The sequence below is a fragment of the Dipodomys merriami genome, unplaced genomic scaffold, assembly GCF_024711535.1.
Source record: "Dipodomys merriami isolate MVZ:Mamm:240054 unplaced genomic scaffold, mDipMer1.0.p SCAF_12, whole genome shotgun sequence".
Taxonomy (NCBI): domain Eukaryota; kingdom Metazoa; phylum Chordata; class Mammalia; order Rodentia; family Heteromyidae; genus Dipodomys; species Dipodomys merriami.
Window position 1 is genome coordinate 34,270,282 of NW_027202493.1, and position 17,027 is coordinate 34,287,308.

At 40.8% G+C, this 17,027-nt stretch overlaps 1 protein-coding gene across 1 annotated transcript in view; it reads right to left on the minus strand.

Annotated features, from left to right (window-relative positions):
- Tll1 (tolloid like 1) overlaps positions 1-16,615 on the minus strand; it is a 147,455-nt gene extending 130,840 nt beyond the window's left edge. The window contains exon 1 of the mRNA XM_070016520.1: positions 16,459-16,615. Coding sequence (XP_069872621.1) covers positions 16,459-16,615 — 157 coding nt within the window. The remainder of the gene's footprint in view (positions 1-16,458) is intronic.
- Between the last annotated feature and the right edge of the window lie 412 nt (positions 16,616-17,027).

Consider the following 17,027-nt stretch of genomic DNA (forward strand, 5'->3'; position numbering starts at 1 on the left):
AATAGTACTGAAGTGTCTCTACATCGAGGGGTTTGAGGTTACAGTCTCTCACAACACATTCCCACGGATTTCCGCAAATTAAAGAATTTTCTGTTTCCACAAGTTAAATAATGAGATTTGCTTTCAGACCATGTAACTGAGAGAAAGAAAAGAAGGGGAAAAAATTGGATGAATGTGCAAGTTAATTTGAAGCTAAAGCAGCATTAACAGCCAATCATGGTAGCACATGCCTATAATCCCAGCACTCAGAAGCACTGGGATGCAAAAGAATCCTGAGTGTGAAGCTAGACTCAACTACATAAGCAGCACCATGACTCAAAAAAAAAAAAAAGTAGCAGTATTAAAAGTTTCAGAAATTGTGAGAGGAAAAAGTCAAAGAAATTTAGCTCATTAGACAAAGAAAAGAAAAAATTAAACATATTTTAGCAGTTTTTCAGAAAGTTGATGATCACGAATGATAGCAACTTAAGTCTCTATTTTAATAGCAATAATACTTGGTGTTGAATATAAAAAGATGTTAAGAAAAGGCCTGCCAGGCACAGGTGGCTTATGCCTGTGATGCTAGCTATTCAGATGGCTGAGATCTGAGGATTGTGGTTCAAAGCCAGCCCAAGCAACAAAGTCCATGAGACTCTTATTGCCAGTTAATCACCAGAACACTGGAAGTAGCTCTGTGGCTCAAGTAGTAGAGTGTTAGCCTTGAGCTGAGGAGCTGAGGCCCAGAGTTCAAGCCCCACGACAGACAAAAACAAAAACAAAAAACCTAATCTAACTCCTACAAAACTGCAAAAAATGGAAATCAGCAGCAGGCAGCTAACATGGTTCACTTTTACGTAAAGAGCCCTTCCCCTGGAAATTCCAAGGGATAGCTGAGTGTAGATATGCTGTTCTTCCCCTGTGAGATTTATATTGAATTCTTCCATGTGATGGGTACAATTTTCTTTTTAAATTTACAATGAAGTCTTTACATATAACTCAAAAGAGATTCTTGGATTTATCATGCCTTTATAGGACTCATGAATATGCTTACGGGTCACTGAAAATGAAAAAGGGTGTGGTCATTTTCCAATTCCCATGTTAGCCAAGTTAGTATGTAGTATATTTTAATTTAAAAAAGACTTTATGGTTATATTTAATATGTCATAATAAAGGAGTTTCAAATAAAACCATAATCATCATACTATTTAAATTCTTCCTGGAACTGTCCTGATGATGTTTAAGATGTAGAAGTCATTTCTGAGACTAGTAGCTATCTTTGCTACAATAGTAGAATAGGATTCACTTTCCTGAACAACAACAACAATGCAAGTTATCTTTTAACTCTGGGTTTTCTAATTCATTCAGTAGAGTAAAAATTAGAGCTGAAAAAAATACACAAAAACAAACAAATATAATTCAGAACAGAAGACCAAAGACAGAGCTCAACTCAGGGTCTTTGTCCAGACTAGCTGGCATAATTGTTGGATTTTATTATCCTACAGGACTTAGAAGACAGAACAAGAAGCCCCACTGAAGCCGAAAAGAGTACATATAGACTCTCAAAATATTGGAACAATGACATATAACAAAGAATGAAAATGAAACTCAGACTTATCACTGGTATCTGCACACAAAAAAACTGACTTTTGGAATCTTGAAAGTAAGTAAATATCCTCAGAGACTTGATGAGCAAAACACATTTCCCAAACAAGGCTTGCATTTTGGATTGATCTTACTGTGGTAGCTCAATGCATTCAAGGAGACAATTTACTTTATAGCACCCTCTGCTACTCAACAAAAGTAAAGACAAATCTCCTCACATATAACTCTAACACTAAAATCCAAGAAGAGTAAAGCAAGAAAATTTTAAGACAATTTAACTGATGATGAGCATAGAAACAAAAAAATCCCAAAGTATCAGTAAACCAAATCCAAAAAAACCCCACAAATCCAACAATGTTAAAAAAAATTTTCAAATTAGATTCATCTGAGAATGGCAAAATTTATTAATATTAGTAAATATTAACTTTTTTCACTTCATCAAAAGGTATAATTAGGATGATTATACCATCCTAGAAAAGTCAGAGTCCCTTAATCTAATGGAAAAGGTGTATTATTTAAAGATATCAAATAATATAACTGTTAAATACTAAAAGCATCTCCATTAAAACTGGAAACAGAGAAAGCTAGACTTTTGTTGTTACTTCCGTGCAATAGTGTCAGTCCAACAAGAAAAGTTTAATTTTAGACAAATTAAAGGCACAGAAATTGTAAAGGAAGAAATGAAACTTCATGCCTCCTTGCAGATGACCCAACTGCTTATGTGACCAACACACAGATAAAGTACTGATAATTCATTAGAGATTGTCCAGAATTTAGACTAAAAAGAAAACATATCAAAAATCAAACAGATTTCTACTGAATATCAACAAAAATGTTAAAAGAGAAAAATTTCAAGCTACGATACAGTATCAAAAAAAGAAAAGTCTTAATAACTCTACCAAAACACATGAAAATTTTACAGATAGAAATATTGTAAATGACAAGGGGAAACAAAGGAGGAGGCCACAATGCTTGATAAGAAATGTACTCATTATCTTGCCCATCTAATTGCAACCCCTTTGTACAATATTTTCACAATAAAAAAGATAAAATTTTAAAAAAAGAAATATTGTAAATGAATTAAATGCCATTAAGGAAGGCTTGAACAAATAGAGATCTATATCATATTCATGGATTAGAAGAGTGAGTATCACGAATATAATCTCTCTAAAATAACCTACATATCCAATGACCAGATATTAGGCAAGCAGAATTCAAAGTTAATGTGAAATGCCAAAGTCCAAATATAACCAGCATACTCTTGAAGAGTAACATGAGGAACCCAACATGTCCAACAAGAATAGTACACAAAGAGATCTCAAGTCCATTTGTCTTAACAAAATATGGTTTATAAAATTCCCTTTCTGTGTTTTATCTAAATCACTGTCAACCTACTCTCTATGGAGTCACAGAGAATTCTTCTATCCCAAATCCTTTTCCTTTCTTGCAAGACCTTCACTCTGTGGTCACATAGGTTGTCTCTGGTCTCATAAGCCCAAACACTCTTTGCTCTGACTACTGACACTGTCCAAATGGCAACAGCACAAATGAGTGTTTTCACAAGAAGAGCTGAAGTCTCCCTGCCCCTCCCACCTGCTCATCGCTTCCTTCACCAACCATGCCAGACTCTGCTTTGACTGTACTCAAGCCAATGATCTGCTTTAAATTTCAGTAAGGCTCCTTCTCATTGCCAATGAAATCAAGTTCATAGACTGAGTGTTAAAACTCCTTGACACTGTGTCTTCCAGAATCACTTCTTAAGACATAACCTCTGAACACATCCTCTACACTGTCCATATTGAACTCATTATCACTTCCTGTGCTTTCATAAAAGTCATGAACTTTTGCAGCTTCAGGTTTTATCTTAGTTATTTGGCTTCAAATTTTTGCCCCACCCTTTTACCAGAAAAAAAAATGTGTTATAGAACTTGAGGATCCAGTCCCAGTAACTCTTTCAGTGAATATTAATTATTACTTCAAAAATGCATTCTATCCTCTGCTATTCACATACTCTTTGCTTACTTCACTTTCATATTGATAGTTAAAGTATTTGTGGAGACTTTTCCCTCCTGGTAGAAGCTGGAATCTTTGCAGGAAAGGCACACACCTTAACTGCATTCCCCAAGTACATTCCTGAAACATGTCAAGAACAACGTACTATTTATACTTGTTGCACCCCACAGTCTTTACTCAGACCTGGAACATTTAATCCTTATTATATTGTATAATTGAGGGATCACTATCCCTATGTTATAAGCAAAATATCTTCAGTTCAAAAGCATTATAAGTAAGTTGAGCTAATATAATTAAACTCCAAGATCCAAGGTTTGCACACAAGTCTCTTACATAATACCTAGTGCCCTCTAAATTAAATTACACTACCTAGATGTGTACTGCTAATTTGTACTGGATGTCATTCTTTACTACTGTGAAAGACTCAAGAAAAAAACTTTCTTTGACAATGAGTTAAGAGTTTGACTTTTGATTTTCAAAACAGTAAAGATAGTAAATAATAATAATAATAGTAATAATAATAATAAACCTTGCTAGACCATGCAGATGATCTAAAGCTTTATGAAATTGAATTTTATGGAGATAATTTAAAATGTACATTTGTGTCAAGTGGAAGAAAGTTTGCAAGGACATTTAGAAGTGATTTTTTTGATGCAAAATATTTATCCTTTAATATCATGTACTTAATTTAAACAAAAAACCTTGAAGCCAGAAAAACTCTGCTCCAGTATCCTTGCCTATTGCTCTTCTTCTCTGATGAACACAGACCTTGAATTTGAAAAAAAAAAAAAAAAAAAAAAAAACAGAATTTCCGCCTCCAGTGGTCATGTTCTATCCACCTAACATTCAAACCACCTCTGCTGTGAAACAAATAGGACAGAGTGACCTTTGACTCTGAAAGTAATGTGACACTAACATATGTTGATCTACACATCCGTTATCCTTGCTAGGCTCTTGAAAGATTTTCTTTTCTTTTAACTAATGGACTGATGTAGGAAAAGAGGCATAGAGCATTTCAAGGCTACTTTTTTTTTGGGGGGGGGGGTCCAGTCATGGGGCCTGAACTCTGGGCCTGGGCGCTGTCCCTCAGCTCTTCAGCTCAAGGCTAGCGCTCTACCACTTGAGCCACAGTGCCACTTCCAGCTTTTTTCTTTTTGCTTATGGGGTGCTGAAGAATCGAACCCAGGGCCTCAGGCATGCAAGGCAAGCGCTCTACCACTGAGCCACCTTCCCAGCCCTCAAGGCTACTTTTGACAAAGACAAGTCCAAGAGTCTCTTGAAATTGCAGCCTTCTGTCTGCCATGATTGGGCTAGAACTCTGAACCTGAAGTTTGGCTAGAGTGACTTCAGAAGCATGAACACCCACTGCCTTCACAACTGCCTGGGACTATTTCGGAGGTCTTGCTTACAAGGTCAGAGTTGTTGCATGGCTTGAATGATCTTGGAGACCAGGGTCTAGTAAGAGTGCATTTCATACTTTTAAGCATATTTAAGGATGAAACTACAGTGTGGAGAATGCTCTACAAAATAAGGTAAAAAGAATAACAAGAAAAACTATTTCCAAATCAATCTCTTTGAGGAAAAAGAAATGAAAATCATGATCACTAACAGAAATTACTCCCAAATAATTGCATAAGTAACTATTGGTTACCTCCCAGCCCTATCTATTGCCAAATACCAACATCTACCAAAGACTTACTTGAAAGATAAGACACCTCAAAAAGCTTTATGTTCTGCAGATTTTTTTCTTATTAATGTTTTTGTTTGTTTATGGAGTACTGAGGAATTGAACTCAGGACTTCATGCATACTAGGCAAGCACTCTACCACTATGCCACATCCCCAGCTCCATTTTTCAGATCTTGAGTAAAGAAAGTTGCAGGAAAAAAATTGTTAAAAAAAAACACCTACACTGCTTATCATAAGCTATACTAGTGTTTATTTACATATGTAAAGCTGAAACAACTTTAACATGCAATTATGTGATTAGTATGCAACTATTATACAGAAACAATTATCCTGCTGTGAAAAATAAAAGAAAGACTACAGCATTGTATCATAAACCCTACCTTTCATTCATAGTCAGTGTGCAATAATTGTTTAATGAACTAAGGGCTATTTGTAACTTAGAGCCATGTGCTCAAACTTAGTTCTCTGTAAACATGGGATTGTGAGCATGTAAGTTCTTCAAGTAGTTCCAGATGGCAAATGAAATCTAAACCAGAAATTACAGAAAGTCTATACAGCCAAGATTCTATTCACACATTAGTCAATGTGAATTGAAAATTGTCAATATGTTTTGAGTGTAGGAGACATGTGAGCACACAGTCAAGAATAACACACAAAACTGTTTACATCGTTACCTCTGAAATCTTTCCAAACAAAAAAAAAAAGTCTCTCTGGAGGATTTATTCTCTCATGATTGCGAAGTTTAGGGCACAGGAGAATGAATGTATTTTGATACACAGCAAGAAAAAAAAGGTTTTTATTCTACAAATGTTTTTATAAAGGTCATCTTCCCACAAATAAGTAGTTCTGATTTTTGAAAATCTTCTATGTCTGTATTTTTGTGCTTTGAGGGAAAAAAATTATACAAAAAACTTCCAGACAACCTCATATACTTCACATTCATCTAGTTTCTATAAAATACAATAAGGATCATGTTGTCATCACCATTTTACAGATCAGTAAGCCAAACATAAGAGGGGTAAATGACTTGCCAATATAAGTTATTATTTGGGGGAGAGGAGGTGTTTGAGTATTACAGTCCCATCCATCTCTCACACAAGCCTAACTTCCTAATAAATCATTATTTTGTCTTTCTGAAATCTTTTTAATCATTCTACACATCAGTTTATTTTTTATGTGGTATCAAGGAATTGAACCAAGTGCCTCATACATGCTAGGCAAGCACTCTACCACATTCCCAGTCCTATGAAACCTTTAGAAAAAAGAATATTTGAGGCCAATTCCAATTTACAAAAATATACCCATATTTTTTTTAAAGGAAGAAATACCAACTGGTGAAGAGACAGATGAAATACACTAGCATGTGAAGTCTAGGGCTCTGGATTCTAATCCTATCTATCATAAAATGACATAAAAGTAATCTATCTTAGAACACTTCACTACCAACATCATTCAGTAAAAAACAAAGATACTTATTTTTGAAGCACACAGTTCTATGAAGGAAGCCCCATTCCACTTCTGAGAACCATGACATATGCTAAATAGATGTTTCTTTGCCCAGTACTTTTAATCCTGGGATAAACTGGACGTATTCCTAACCATCAGTACCATCTTTTCTGTCACTAGTTCACCCAGCAACTGCTCATAGATCTCTTTTCAAACATAAAGCAACACCAGGCCCCTGGCTTAGGCCATACTTTTGTTACCTACTCCAGATGGCAAATCCCAATTATTCCAACACAGCACTCAAATCTGAATATAAACTATGCTTTTTTCTGGGATACAGTGTGTGTGTGTGTGTGTGTGTGTGTGTGTGTGTGTGTGTGTGTGTGTGTGTGTGTGTGTGTGTGTGTGTGTGTGTGTGTGTGTGTGTGTGTGTGTGTGTGTGTGTGTGTGTGTGTGTGTGTGTGTGTGTGTGTGTAAGAAAAATATCCTCCAGATATTACATTTAGGAAATGAGATATGAAAAGGAAGTTTGTTTAAATAAAGTTTGTTCACATTGACTTTCTAGAAAAGTGCAAGCAGGTATTCTTTCTCTTAGAAAACATGGGAATGTGCTACAAGGAATATATTTTCGTCAAATAAATTATAATGCAGCTGACTTCACATACAGGAAACCACACTGCACTTGCAAGAAGCTTTTCTTGTGAGGGAGGAGGTCTGTTCAGGGTAAATTGTACGAATAGAGAGAAATGTCAGAAATGAAGCCTTGCACAACTAGTCGATGCTAATAAAAGCAAAAACTTGGTATTATTCCTAAAAAGGAGTTTTTAGATGCGTGTGGATTGAGAAGATCTAATGTTTTAAGAGCAGTGACATGATATATTTGTTTTCCCAAAAGCAGTCATACGTCAAGGGCATATGTAATATACACTGTAAACCACTTTCCTAATCTTGTCTTGCCAATATTTGGAAAGGATGTTGGTCCTACTCTTTATGAACTCCAAGTCATGAATTCAATGAATGCGCTACAGAGCAAATCTAAAGTGTGGACCCATACACAGTGTCAGAACCTGTACCTGCATAGGAACCCCAGTGAACCAACAGAACCCCTGAATTCACAGAAAGCCTGCTCTCTCCGAATCTGCACTACTCGGAACAAACGCTAGGCTGCATCTTCCCTTTAATGCTCTGAAACACCAAAATGTGTGTTTAATTCTATTCAACGAACGGTATATGTTTTCATTTCATTTATTTGGTACAAAACTAGAGTTCTTCTAAGAAAGTACCACCTACACGTACTCCATACTGCCCATGTGGCTGTTTTCTAGTTATTGACATTCCTCTTCCTGGGAACTTCAAAGGTTTCAACTTTTATGCTATGAAGTACTAGCCTGTGTCTTTTAATGATGCAGATGAGGATATGGTTTGATAAACGTGTTGTGCAGTGATTTTGTTGTGTAAACAACGTGAAGTATATTCACAACAACAACAAAAAGATGGCTACGTCACTAGTCAATGCCATATTATAAGACTGCCATTGCATAGGAAGACTTGGGATGATGTTTTGTTTGGCTTTATACATGTGTTATGGTCACATAAGTCAATGTGTATAAGCACAATAATCTTAGTATCAAACACACACACACATTTGTATCAGGAAAGATCAGGGGAGAGGGAGGGTATCATTTCAGGATGTCAGCCAACTCCCCTGAAGCCAGCTAGATTTCCAACACTTCAAGAGAACCTAAGATTATCCCAATAAACACTTCAAGTTCACTCACAACCAAAGAAAGAACTCAGAAAACACTGATAGGAGCAACCCGCCAGGAACCATTAGAGGTGATTCTGTGGTACTCAGCCCTCATGCTGACAGCTCAATATGGATGAGAAATGTAAGGAATGAGCAAACTACTCCACCCTCCTACCCTCCATCTATCCCTGCCTCCCCCTTCACACCAATTACAAGGCATCAACGCCCAGCTCAGCAACACGGAGGTATCACAGGCTGATAGCAAATATATGCTTTCTAGCTGCAGCTCCATAATCATAGTGTGGAGGGCTTTTTTTAAAGTACTGGAGTCTTTTTTTAAGTGCCCAGTCAAATGGTTCAAATGATGCAACCAATACATAAAATTATATTTTGCTTGGGAAAGTACTTCTGGGAAGTTCTTCTGACTCTTACCTACTAGATGGTTTTGAATGTTTGTAATTACTAACATTCAAGGATCTTTATCTGAAATTTTAAATATACATTTTTATTGTAAAGATACTGTACAGAGGGGTAACAGTTACATGAGCAAGGTAATGAGTACATTTCCTATGGAGCCTTCTTACCCCCTCCTTTGTTTTCCCCTACCATCCCTTCCCTCCCCAACTCCCTAGCTGCTCCCCCCCCCCCAGCAAAGTTGTAAAGTTCATTTTCAACATAGTGTCTTGTACATCTCATTGTTACAATGGGTCAACCTGTATCCTTATTTCAGCATGAGTATGATGGCTAGAAAATATTTAGCCAAAGCCATCAATGTAAATTGCAAAGGAAGAGCTAAGTAAGATAAACACCTCTTTAGTACACTTTCTGGACTTCAATTAACACCTAATTTACAAAACTTCTTAGTACAAATATATTGTGAGCTCTTGGGAGGGGCTTGACAGGAGAGGAGGAGGCTGTTGAGAAGGGCCAAGGGAACAAGCAGTCCATTAGCTCACAGTGCCTCAAAATCCAATAATCAATACCTCATCTTCAGGGCTGAAAACGGCAAGATCTAAATAAACAAACAAGGGATTCCCTCCTGCTTTCTGAGAAAGGACACATTTTATGTCAGTCATTCCTCAGATCTGAGGTTAAAAGGAAATTTTCAAAAAGGAAGGGAGGGAGGGAGGGAGGGAAGGAGGGCAATCTTCCTCCCCAAGTGTCACTATTTCAATAGATAACTAATGGAAATAAGCCAGGAAAGTCATATCACAAAGAGTCACTCTGCTATATCCAAAGTTGTGGAGTAGAGTCACCATTCTTGAATTTAAGAAAGATAAGGCCACAGCTAATTCCAGATACTGAACATGAAAGAATTGTAGGTAACTACCAAATTCTCCTGGAAGATGAAATCCTAAAATCTCAGGGATGTTGTTGGGCATCTGAGTCCTGGCACAGCCCCCAGCCTAGCTTCCATCTCAGGATCTTGCAGGAAGAGTTCCTACATAATCCCCCAATACTACCTTCACCACCTCCACCTCCCCAGACACCAGATGGTCCCAGCAAGATACACACTGCCTCATGTAAATGCATTATTTGTCTGTCTTTTCTAAGCATTCACCGTTAAATTTAGGCAGGGTCCTAGTTTAATTTCATAAATGGGTCTAAGGTACTATTAGTAGAGTATGGAATATTCTGAAATGAATGATGGTAAGTTATCAGCACTTAATGCTAATCTACCTGAGTTCCAGAAGAATGTAAAAGCCCTCACACTGCTTCACAATGCCACAATAACTGAGAAGCTGAAAGATTTATTGCCATGACTATGAGAAATTTTCAAAAGCAATGGTTTTAAATAGTGACAAGTGAATTTCAACTGAATATTAAGAAATATGGTTGAGATATTCAAGAGAAGGATCCACACATACAAAATGGAGGAAGACAACATGATTGCTGTGGATGAACCTACATACAGCGTTTATACCAGACTTTCACAGAAAAGCAAGTCACCACTGTTGCCTTACACATCTACTGGTTCAATAGGCCTCTCCTGGCCTCATAAGATACTTTCAGTTGTATTTAAGAAGAGGCTTAAAGGGACACAGAGGCACTGAAAAAACACCTACCTGATCAGAAACTATAAACATTCCATGTATTATTACACAAAATACCTATGAAGAAATAAACTATTAAAAAAACTATTTAAAAAAAAAACATTGCTAGGAGAAGTTGAAGAGGACACAATCAAATAGGAAAGACACTCATGTTCACAGACTGGAAGAATATGATTAAAATATCCCTACTACCTATAGAAATTTACATACTTATTACAATCACTATCCATATAGCAAGTATGATATCCATATCATACTTTACTGAAATAGGAAACCATCTTGGATCCAAATTGACTAAAGAAACCTTGAGTAAAATGAAGTTAGGGGTATTGAAATATCTGGCTTCAAAATATACCTCAAGGCTCTAATAACAAAAATAGCATCCTACTAGCATAAAAAACAACCATATACACCACTAGCGCAGACCAGTGTTCAGCTATCAACTCTTGCACCTGAGTCAAATGACTTTCAACCAAGACTCCAAACTTAGGGACTCACCTACTTGCCAATAAATGACTCTAGGAAAACTGGATGTATGTCCACAAGTAGAAGAGTGAGACTAGATCCCTGTCTCTTACTATATAGAAAAGTCAACTCAAGATGTATTAAAGACATATATGTAAAACCTAAAATGATAAAACTATGAGAAGAATGCACAGTGAAAACACTCCATGACATTGCTGAGGCAAGAATTTTTTTTTTTTGGACAAGAATGTAAAAACATAAACCATAGAAAAAAACTATAGACAAATGAGGTTATGTCAAACTGAAATGTGTCCACATATAAAGAAAGTAACATAGTAGACTATGTAAACAAAGAAAAGAAAGGGAAGGGGAGAAGAGAAAAGAGAAGGGAAGAAGAGGAGAGAAGAGAGGAGAGAGAGAGGAGAGTCCAAAGGAGTGGAAGAAAGAGGAGGAAGGGGAGGGGTGGGAAGGGAGGGGAGGAGACCCAGTCAAGCAAACATAACCCTTTTCCATACCTATTAGCAGTAGCTGCCACTTGTGAACCAGAACAGCCCAGGCTTTCTGGACGAGAGCTAGAGAATTACTCCTGGCACGCAGAGAATGGAACTTTAATACACAGAAAGAAACGTTTCATCTGCCCCTTTTTGCAAAAACTGTACTTCAGCCACTTTCTGAGTCAGTACCAGTGGCTGGAGGAGAAAATTATTTTTTCAAGATGTAAGAAATGAAGAAGTATGACGACAGAGACTGGTGAGGAGGAGCAGCTCACTGAAATATATATTTTTAATGAGAGCTTGGCAGTCTCGAGAGGCGCCAATGGAGAAATAAATGTTTGGGTATGTCAAACTGTGATGGAATCAAGTTCTGAAGTGCCACACCTAAGAGCTGTCAGTTCAGCCAGAAAGTACAACATTGAGGAAGGCGGGGGAAGGGAGAGGGAAAGAGAGGGGGAGAGAGAGGGAGAGAGGGAGAGACAGAGTCTTGTCTATAAATTATAAACTTATGAAATTTAACCCAAGACACTAAAACTCTGATTATGAAGCTAAGTAGAACGAGTTCTCTAGGATGTCAAAGCTTCTTTCTACATCAACAGTCGTATTGAGTTCTTCAAAAGAAAACCTCAACCTTGCCTTCATTGGTGCAGAATCATATGCTGTTTTTTCCCCAAGGAGGATAAAAACCATTTACTCAGAATTAAAAAGTCTCTTTTTCATAGTACCCACATATGTCTACAGAGAATGAAGATACTATTCTGGACAAACTTTTATTCTATCAGACTTCTAACATTCTGCTTAATATCCTAGATACTAATTTAGTCTATCTGCTTTACTACATAGTGTGTTTTTAGTTGTCTAGGATTTCCTAATACACTCTTAACCCCAAAAAATAAGAAAGAAGAAAGTAAAGAAACAATGAAAGTCTGGAAAGGAGGGAGGGAGGAAAGGAGGGAAGGAAAAGAAGAAATGGAGGGAGGGAAAGGATGGAGAAATCAAGAAAGGAAAGGAGAAAGAGAGGGGGGAAAGAGGGAGGGAAGGAAGGAAGGAGAGAGGGAGGAAGAGACAGACAGAGGAAAGAAAGGAGGGAGAGGAATAGGTGATAAGGCAGTTAGTTCATCAGGTCTTTGCTTGTCCAGGCAATCGCTACACAAATATTGCAGAAAATTAACATCTTGTTCACTGAATTTGCCCAGATGCTTCATAGATGTTATGCATCAGATGGACATTTATTGATGTATTGGGACAATGAAACAAGACACCTCAATCCCTGCTCTAAGGGAAGGAAGGTCTTGCAGCATCAGCTTCCCAAGGTCCTCTGGGGCCCTTCTGAAGTCCAGATTGAGAGAAATCTGATTGCATATTCAGGTGACTATGCACTGCACTGAACAAAGTAATGCAGACTGTCCTTAGGGTTACCTGCCTGCCTGTGTGTGTGTGTGTGTGTGTGTGTGTGTGTGTGTGTGTGTGTGTGTGTGTCTGTGTGTGTCACAAGTACCTACTGTCTATCCTGATGGATTTGGTTATATTAACATATCTGAAGCTGTACCACACAAAACTACTCACTCTCACTTATGCCAAAAACACCTAAATCAAAATGCAGTCAAATGAATACAAGGCTCTATTCGTATAATGTCCTAAACTCAAAATCAGAACCCTTTATAGATACACAATTACCTTCAAGTTCGTAAGTACATTAAGGACACTACAATTTTTGACAAACTATAACTGAGTACTCCTTCCTGGGTAACATGACTTTGATCTCATTTGGAATAGAAACTTGCAGATAGGACAAGTACCAGCCCACATAGATAAAGAAGTTACCTAGGACATACTAACTGGGTTCTTAATTGTAATATTCCAGTAATTTAGGACAAATGTTAAAAATCAACTAAGAACCTCTACCATTGAAGCCTTAAGGCTGGAAAATAGGGAAGCACATTCTCAAAGCCACTTCTCCTATCTCCGTTAGTCAGCATTGGTTAACCTGACCTAACTTCTGTATCTGTATCTCAAGGAAGGGCTCCCAAGGCCAGCAACGAAGGCAGTATGATCATTCAATACTGCCAGACTTGGACATCAAGAGAACTGGAATTCAGTTCTGGAGAATCCGAACGAGCCATTCAACCTCACTCAGCATCTCTTTTCATATCTGTAAACTGGGAAGATTAACAAAATCTGCATATACTATGAACATCAGCTAACACTATGTGCTCAGAAATGCTTTCAAACCGTGAAGCTATGTTTGTCAGCATGATACCACGCCACTGGGGATTTTAAGGAATATTAACACTTTTGTGAGGGAAGTCTGGAAAAGGGCCTTTATTCCAGACAGGCCTTGGGCCAGGGCCAGATCCACTCACTAGAAACTCTCTCTTTGCTTTTGTGCGGCTATCTTTCACAAATCCATTCTCATCCTTCTGGGCTTTTGACCTTCCTTTGACTCAGGCTTGGGATTCTAATGTATTCATGATTTTCCTGTGATTACAAGTTTCATGCATCTTATGCTGTGCTAAAAGTGAGGCAAGTGAGGTTTTTGCCACTCTTTAGCCAAGATCATAAATCCTTGCATTTCACTCGGTTTAAAAATGGGGTAGTAACTCGAGGGTATGGATGGACTGGGAAAAATGGGAAGAACAATGGAAGAAGTAACACTGATCAAGGTTCATTGTACTCATAATCTGACCTGTAAAATAGAAATCCCTTTGTACAACTAGTTAACGTAAAACTCTTTAAAAATACAGTAGATCATTATAAAGGAGATCACAAATTCTGTGAATACGTCTTAAGTTTCCCCTTGACATTCTTATTTTCTTACCAGACACACATACATACAGAGTGTGTGTATGTGTGTGTGTGTGTGAGAGAGAGAGAGCCATGCCTCTTTCATTCAAAATAAGGAATAAAATAATAATACATTCTAAGTTATTCTAATTTCAATATCTATGTTAGAAAATAAACTTGATTCAGCTTTGGTGTGTGGCTCAGATGTCACAGTGCCCACAAGCACAAAGACAGCCCTAAAATTCAATAAATAAATAATCCCATCATAAAGAGGAAATGCCACCAAAGGGGTCCCTCCCCCCCCTTTCCTTAGATGTTTATTTGCTGAGGAAAATAAACATCTATGCTTGAGGTATGTTTAAATACATATTGGTGGCAGGGTAAATCTTTCACACAACATAGTATTAAAAGGGATGTTTTCCAGCCAGGTCTGGATGTCTCACACCTAATCTTAGCACTGAGAACACTGAGATCTGAGGATCAAGGTTCGAAGCCATCCCAGACAGACAAACCCATGAGACTCTTCTCTCTAGTTAATTAACAAAAAGCCAGAAGTGGAAGTTTGGCTCATGTAGTAAAAGTGTCCAAGGCCCCAGAGTACTGGCACTAAAGGAAAAATAAAAAAGAGAGAGTTTTCCCTAGTCCATATTATAAATAATGTATTTTATGGGTACCTTACCACAAACAAGAAATAGGCAGTTTTCATGGAGTTGTAAACATTACCCAAACCATCTTAGCACATGTGTGGAGTTGCTCAGTCACTCGCCTCAGAGAGTTTTGTCATCTTGTGCAAGCTAATGGGGGAGCCCCAAGGCACTTGGGGTGGGAACACAGATTGGACGCTTAAGGTCATGGGAGGGAACTTGAAAGCCACATTGAACTACATCAGCATTGTCAGATCCAGACTGACAAACTTGTTCTACTAAGCCACGGTGAATTTTTGAAGTATCATTCTGAGGGTTCACCAAAAGAAAAAAAGAACACACACACACACACACACACACACACACACACACACACACACACACACACACACACACACACACACACACACACACACACACCTTAAAAAATTAATTAGGTAGTTTCCAATTTTCCCTTCCCTTGGATAGGATCCTTCAAGGGCTGGAGGGGGGGGGGGGAAGGAGGGGGGAGTAAGGTTTGCCCGGCTGTGGGAGGGAAGAAATACTAGCCCTAGACTCTGGGGAGGGCATCCACAGACCCCATGCTTTGCCCACCCTCTCCACCCTTCTCCAAAGCACACAACTTTGGGTGACCAAGTCGGCCTTGTACAATCTTCTTTCAAAGTTGTCGGAGTCCACACTAGCCGTGCCCCCCCACCACAACCCCACAGTGATCGGACCGTGCAACCGCCAGCGCTGGGAACCCCGGGGGGGGGGGTGAGGGGGCGCGCCGGGCACCTCGGCGGGGTGGGGGGTGGGGCGCTGGGTGCCGACCTCAGGCGGCAGGAGAAGAATCGGGGGCCAGGTGAGGAGAGGGGAGGTGCGGCGAAGCCACCAGGTGCGGGGAAGGGCTGCTGGGACGGACGGGTGGGGTGGGGGTGGGGGTGCTTAGGGGAGGGACCACCAGAAGCCGGGTTCCCACAGTGTGGCCCGAGTGCGGCTCCCAGGGGACGTCCGCACCAAGTTCCAATGGGGTTACCTGGGGGGGGGGGGGACGGAGGCATTTCTCGGGAATGAGCACGGGCTTGGGAATCCTCTAGTTCTTCCCGCGGCTGCCCCAGTCCGCTTCCACCCCGGCCTCCCCCCACCCCACATTTGAGATTCCTGGCAGGAGGAGAGGCGGGGGGGGGGGGTGTGTGTGCAGGGTCCCTCCGGAATCCGGGCTGCCACCCGTGCGCACCCGGTTGGGTGGGATGGGTGACCTGTTCCGTCTCGCCGGGGAGGGGTGGGGAGGGTCCGAAACGGGGCCGGGACGTTTGTCTCCAAACTATGGGGCGATCCTCCCAGCTGGGAACTCCCGGCAACTTGGGAAGTGGGGAGGAGGAAGGAGGGGGGGAGAGAAGGAGGAGGGCGGCGGAGGGGCCGCGAGGGAGGGGAGGGAAACAGGTGAGCTCTCCCACCGCCAACCCATCGGAAGTCCAAGTAGGCGGGCGCCCCCGGCGCGCCACCGTCCCGACGCCGGGAAGAGCGCGCGCGGGGAGAGGGACCGAGGGAAGCACTCACCGGCTTTGCACGGGTCCTTGTAATCTAAAGTCTCCGTCCGGTCCTCCTCCTCGTCGCCATCCCAAGCGTAATCACCCCCGAGACCCGCGCACAGCACGACCCCCGCGGCCACCAGCAGCCACGCGAGCATCGCCGGCCGCCGCGCCTCCAGCCCCATCCTCCTCCCGGGAGAGGGAAAGGAGCGGACGCGGCGGGAGCGCAGGGCGCGCGAGCAAGGGGGGAGGGTGAGGAGGGGGGGGACCCCGCGGTGGGTGCTCTGCTCCCCCCCACCTCGTCACGGGAGAATCCTCGGCACGATCGACCTTCGCCCCCCCGGGGGAAGCTCAGGTGTCCCGAGACATGCGGGTGCGTCCGGGACGGTGGAGAGGGTCAGCACTGCCCCGTGCGCCCCCGGAGCTGCGCCCGGGGCGGGGAATGGGGGGGGGGGGAGAAGTTGGCCGGGGATGGAGGGGGGAACCCTGCGGGTGGGCGGAGGGGCAAGGTGAGGAGGAGCAGGGAGGCGGGCAGGGAAGTGGACTCCAGCCCGGACAGGTCGTCCTGGGGGAGGGGAAGTAGGGGGGGCCGTGGGA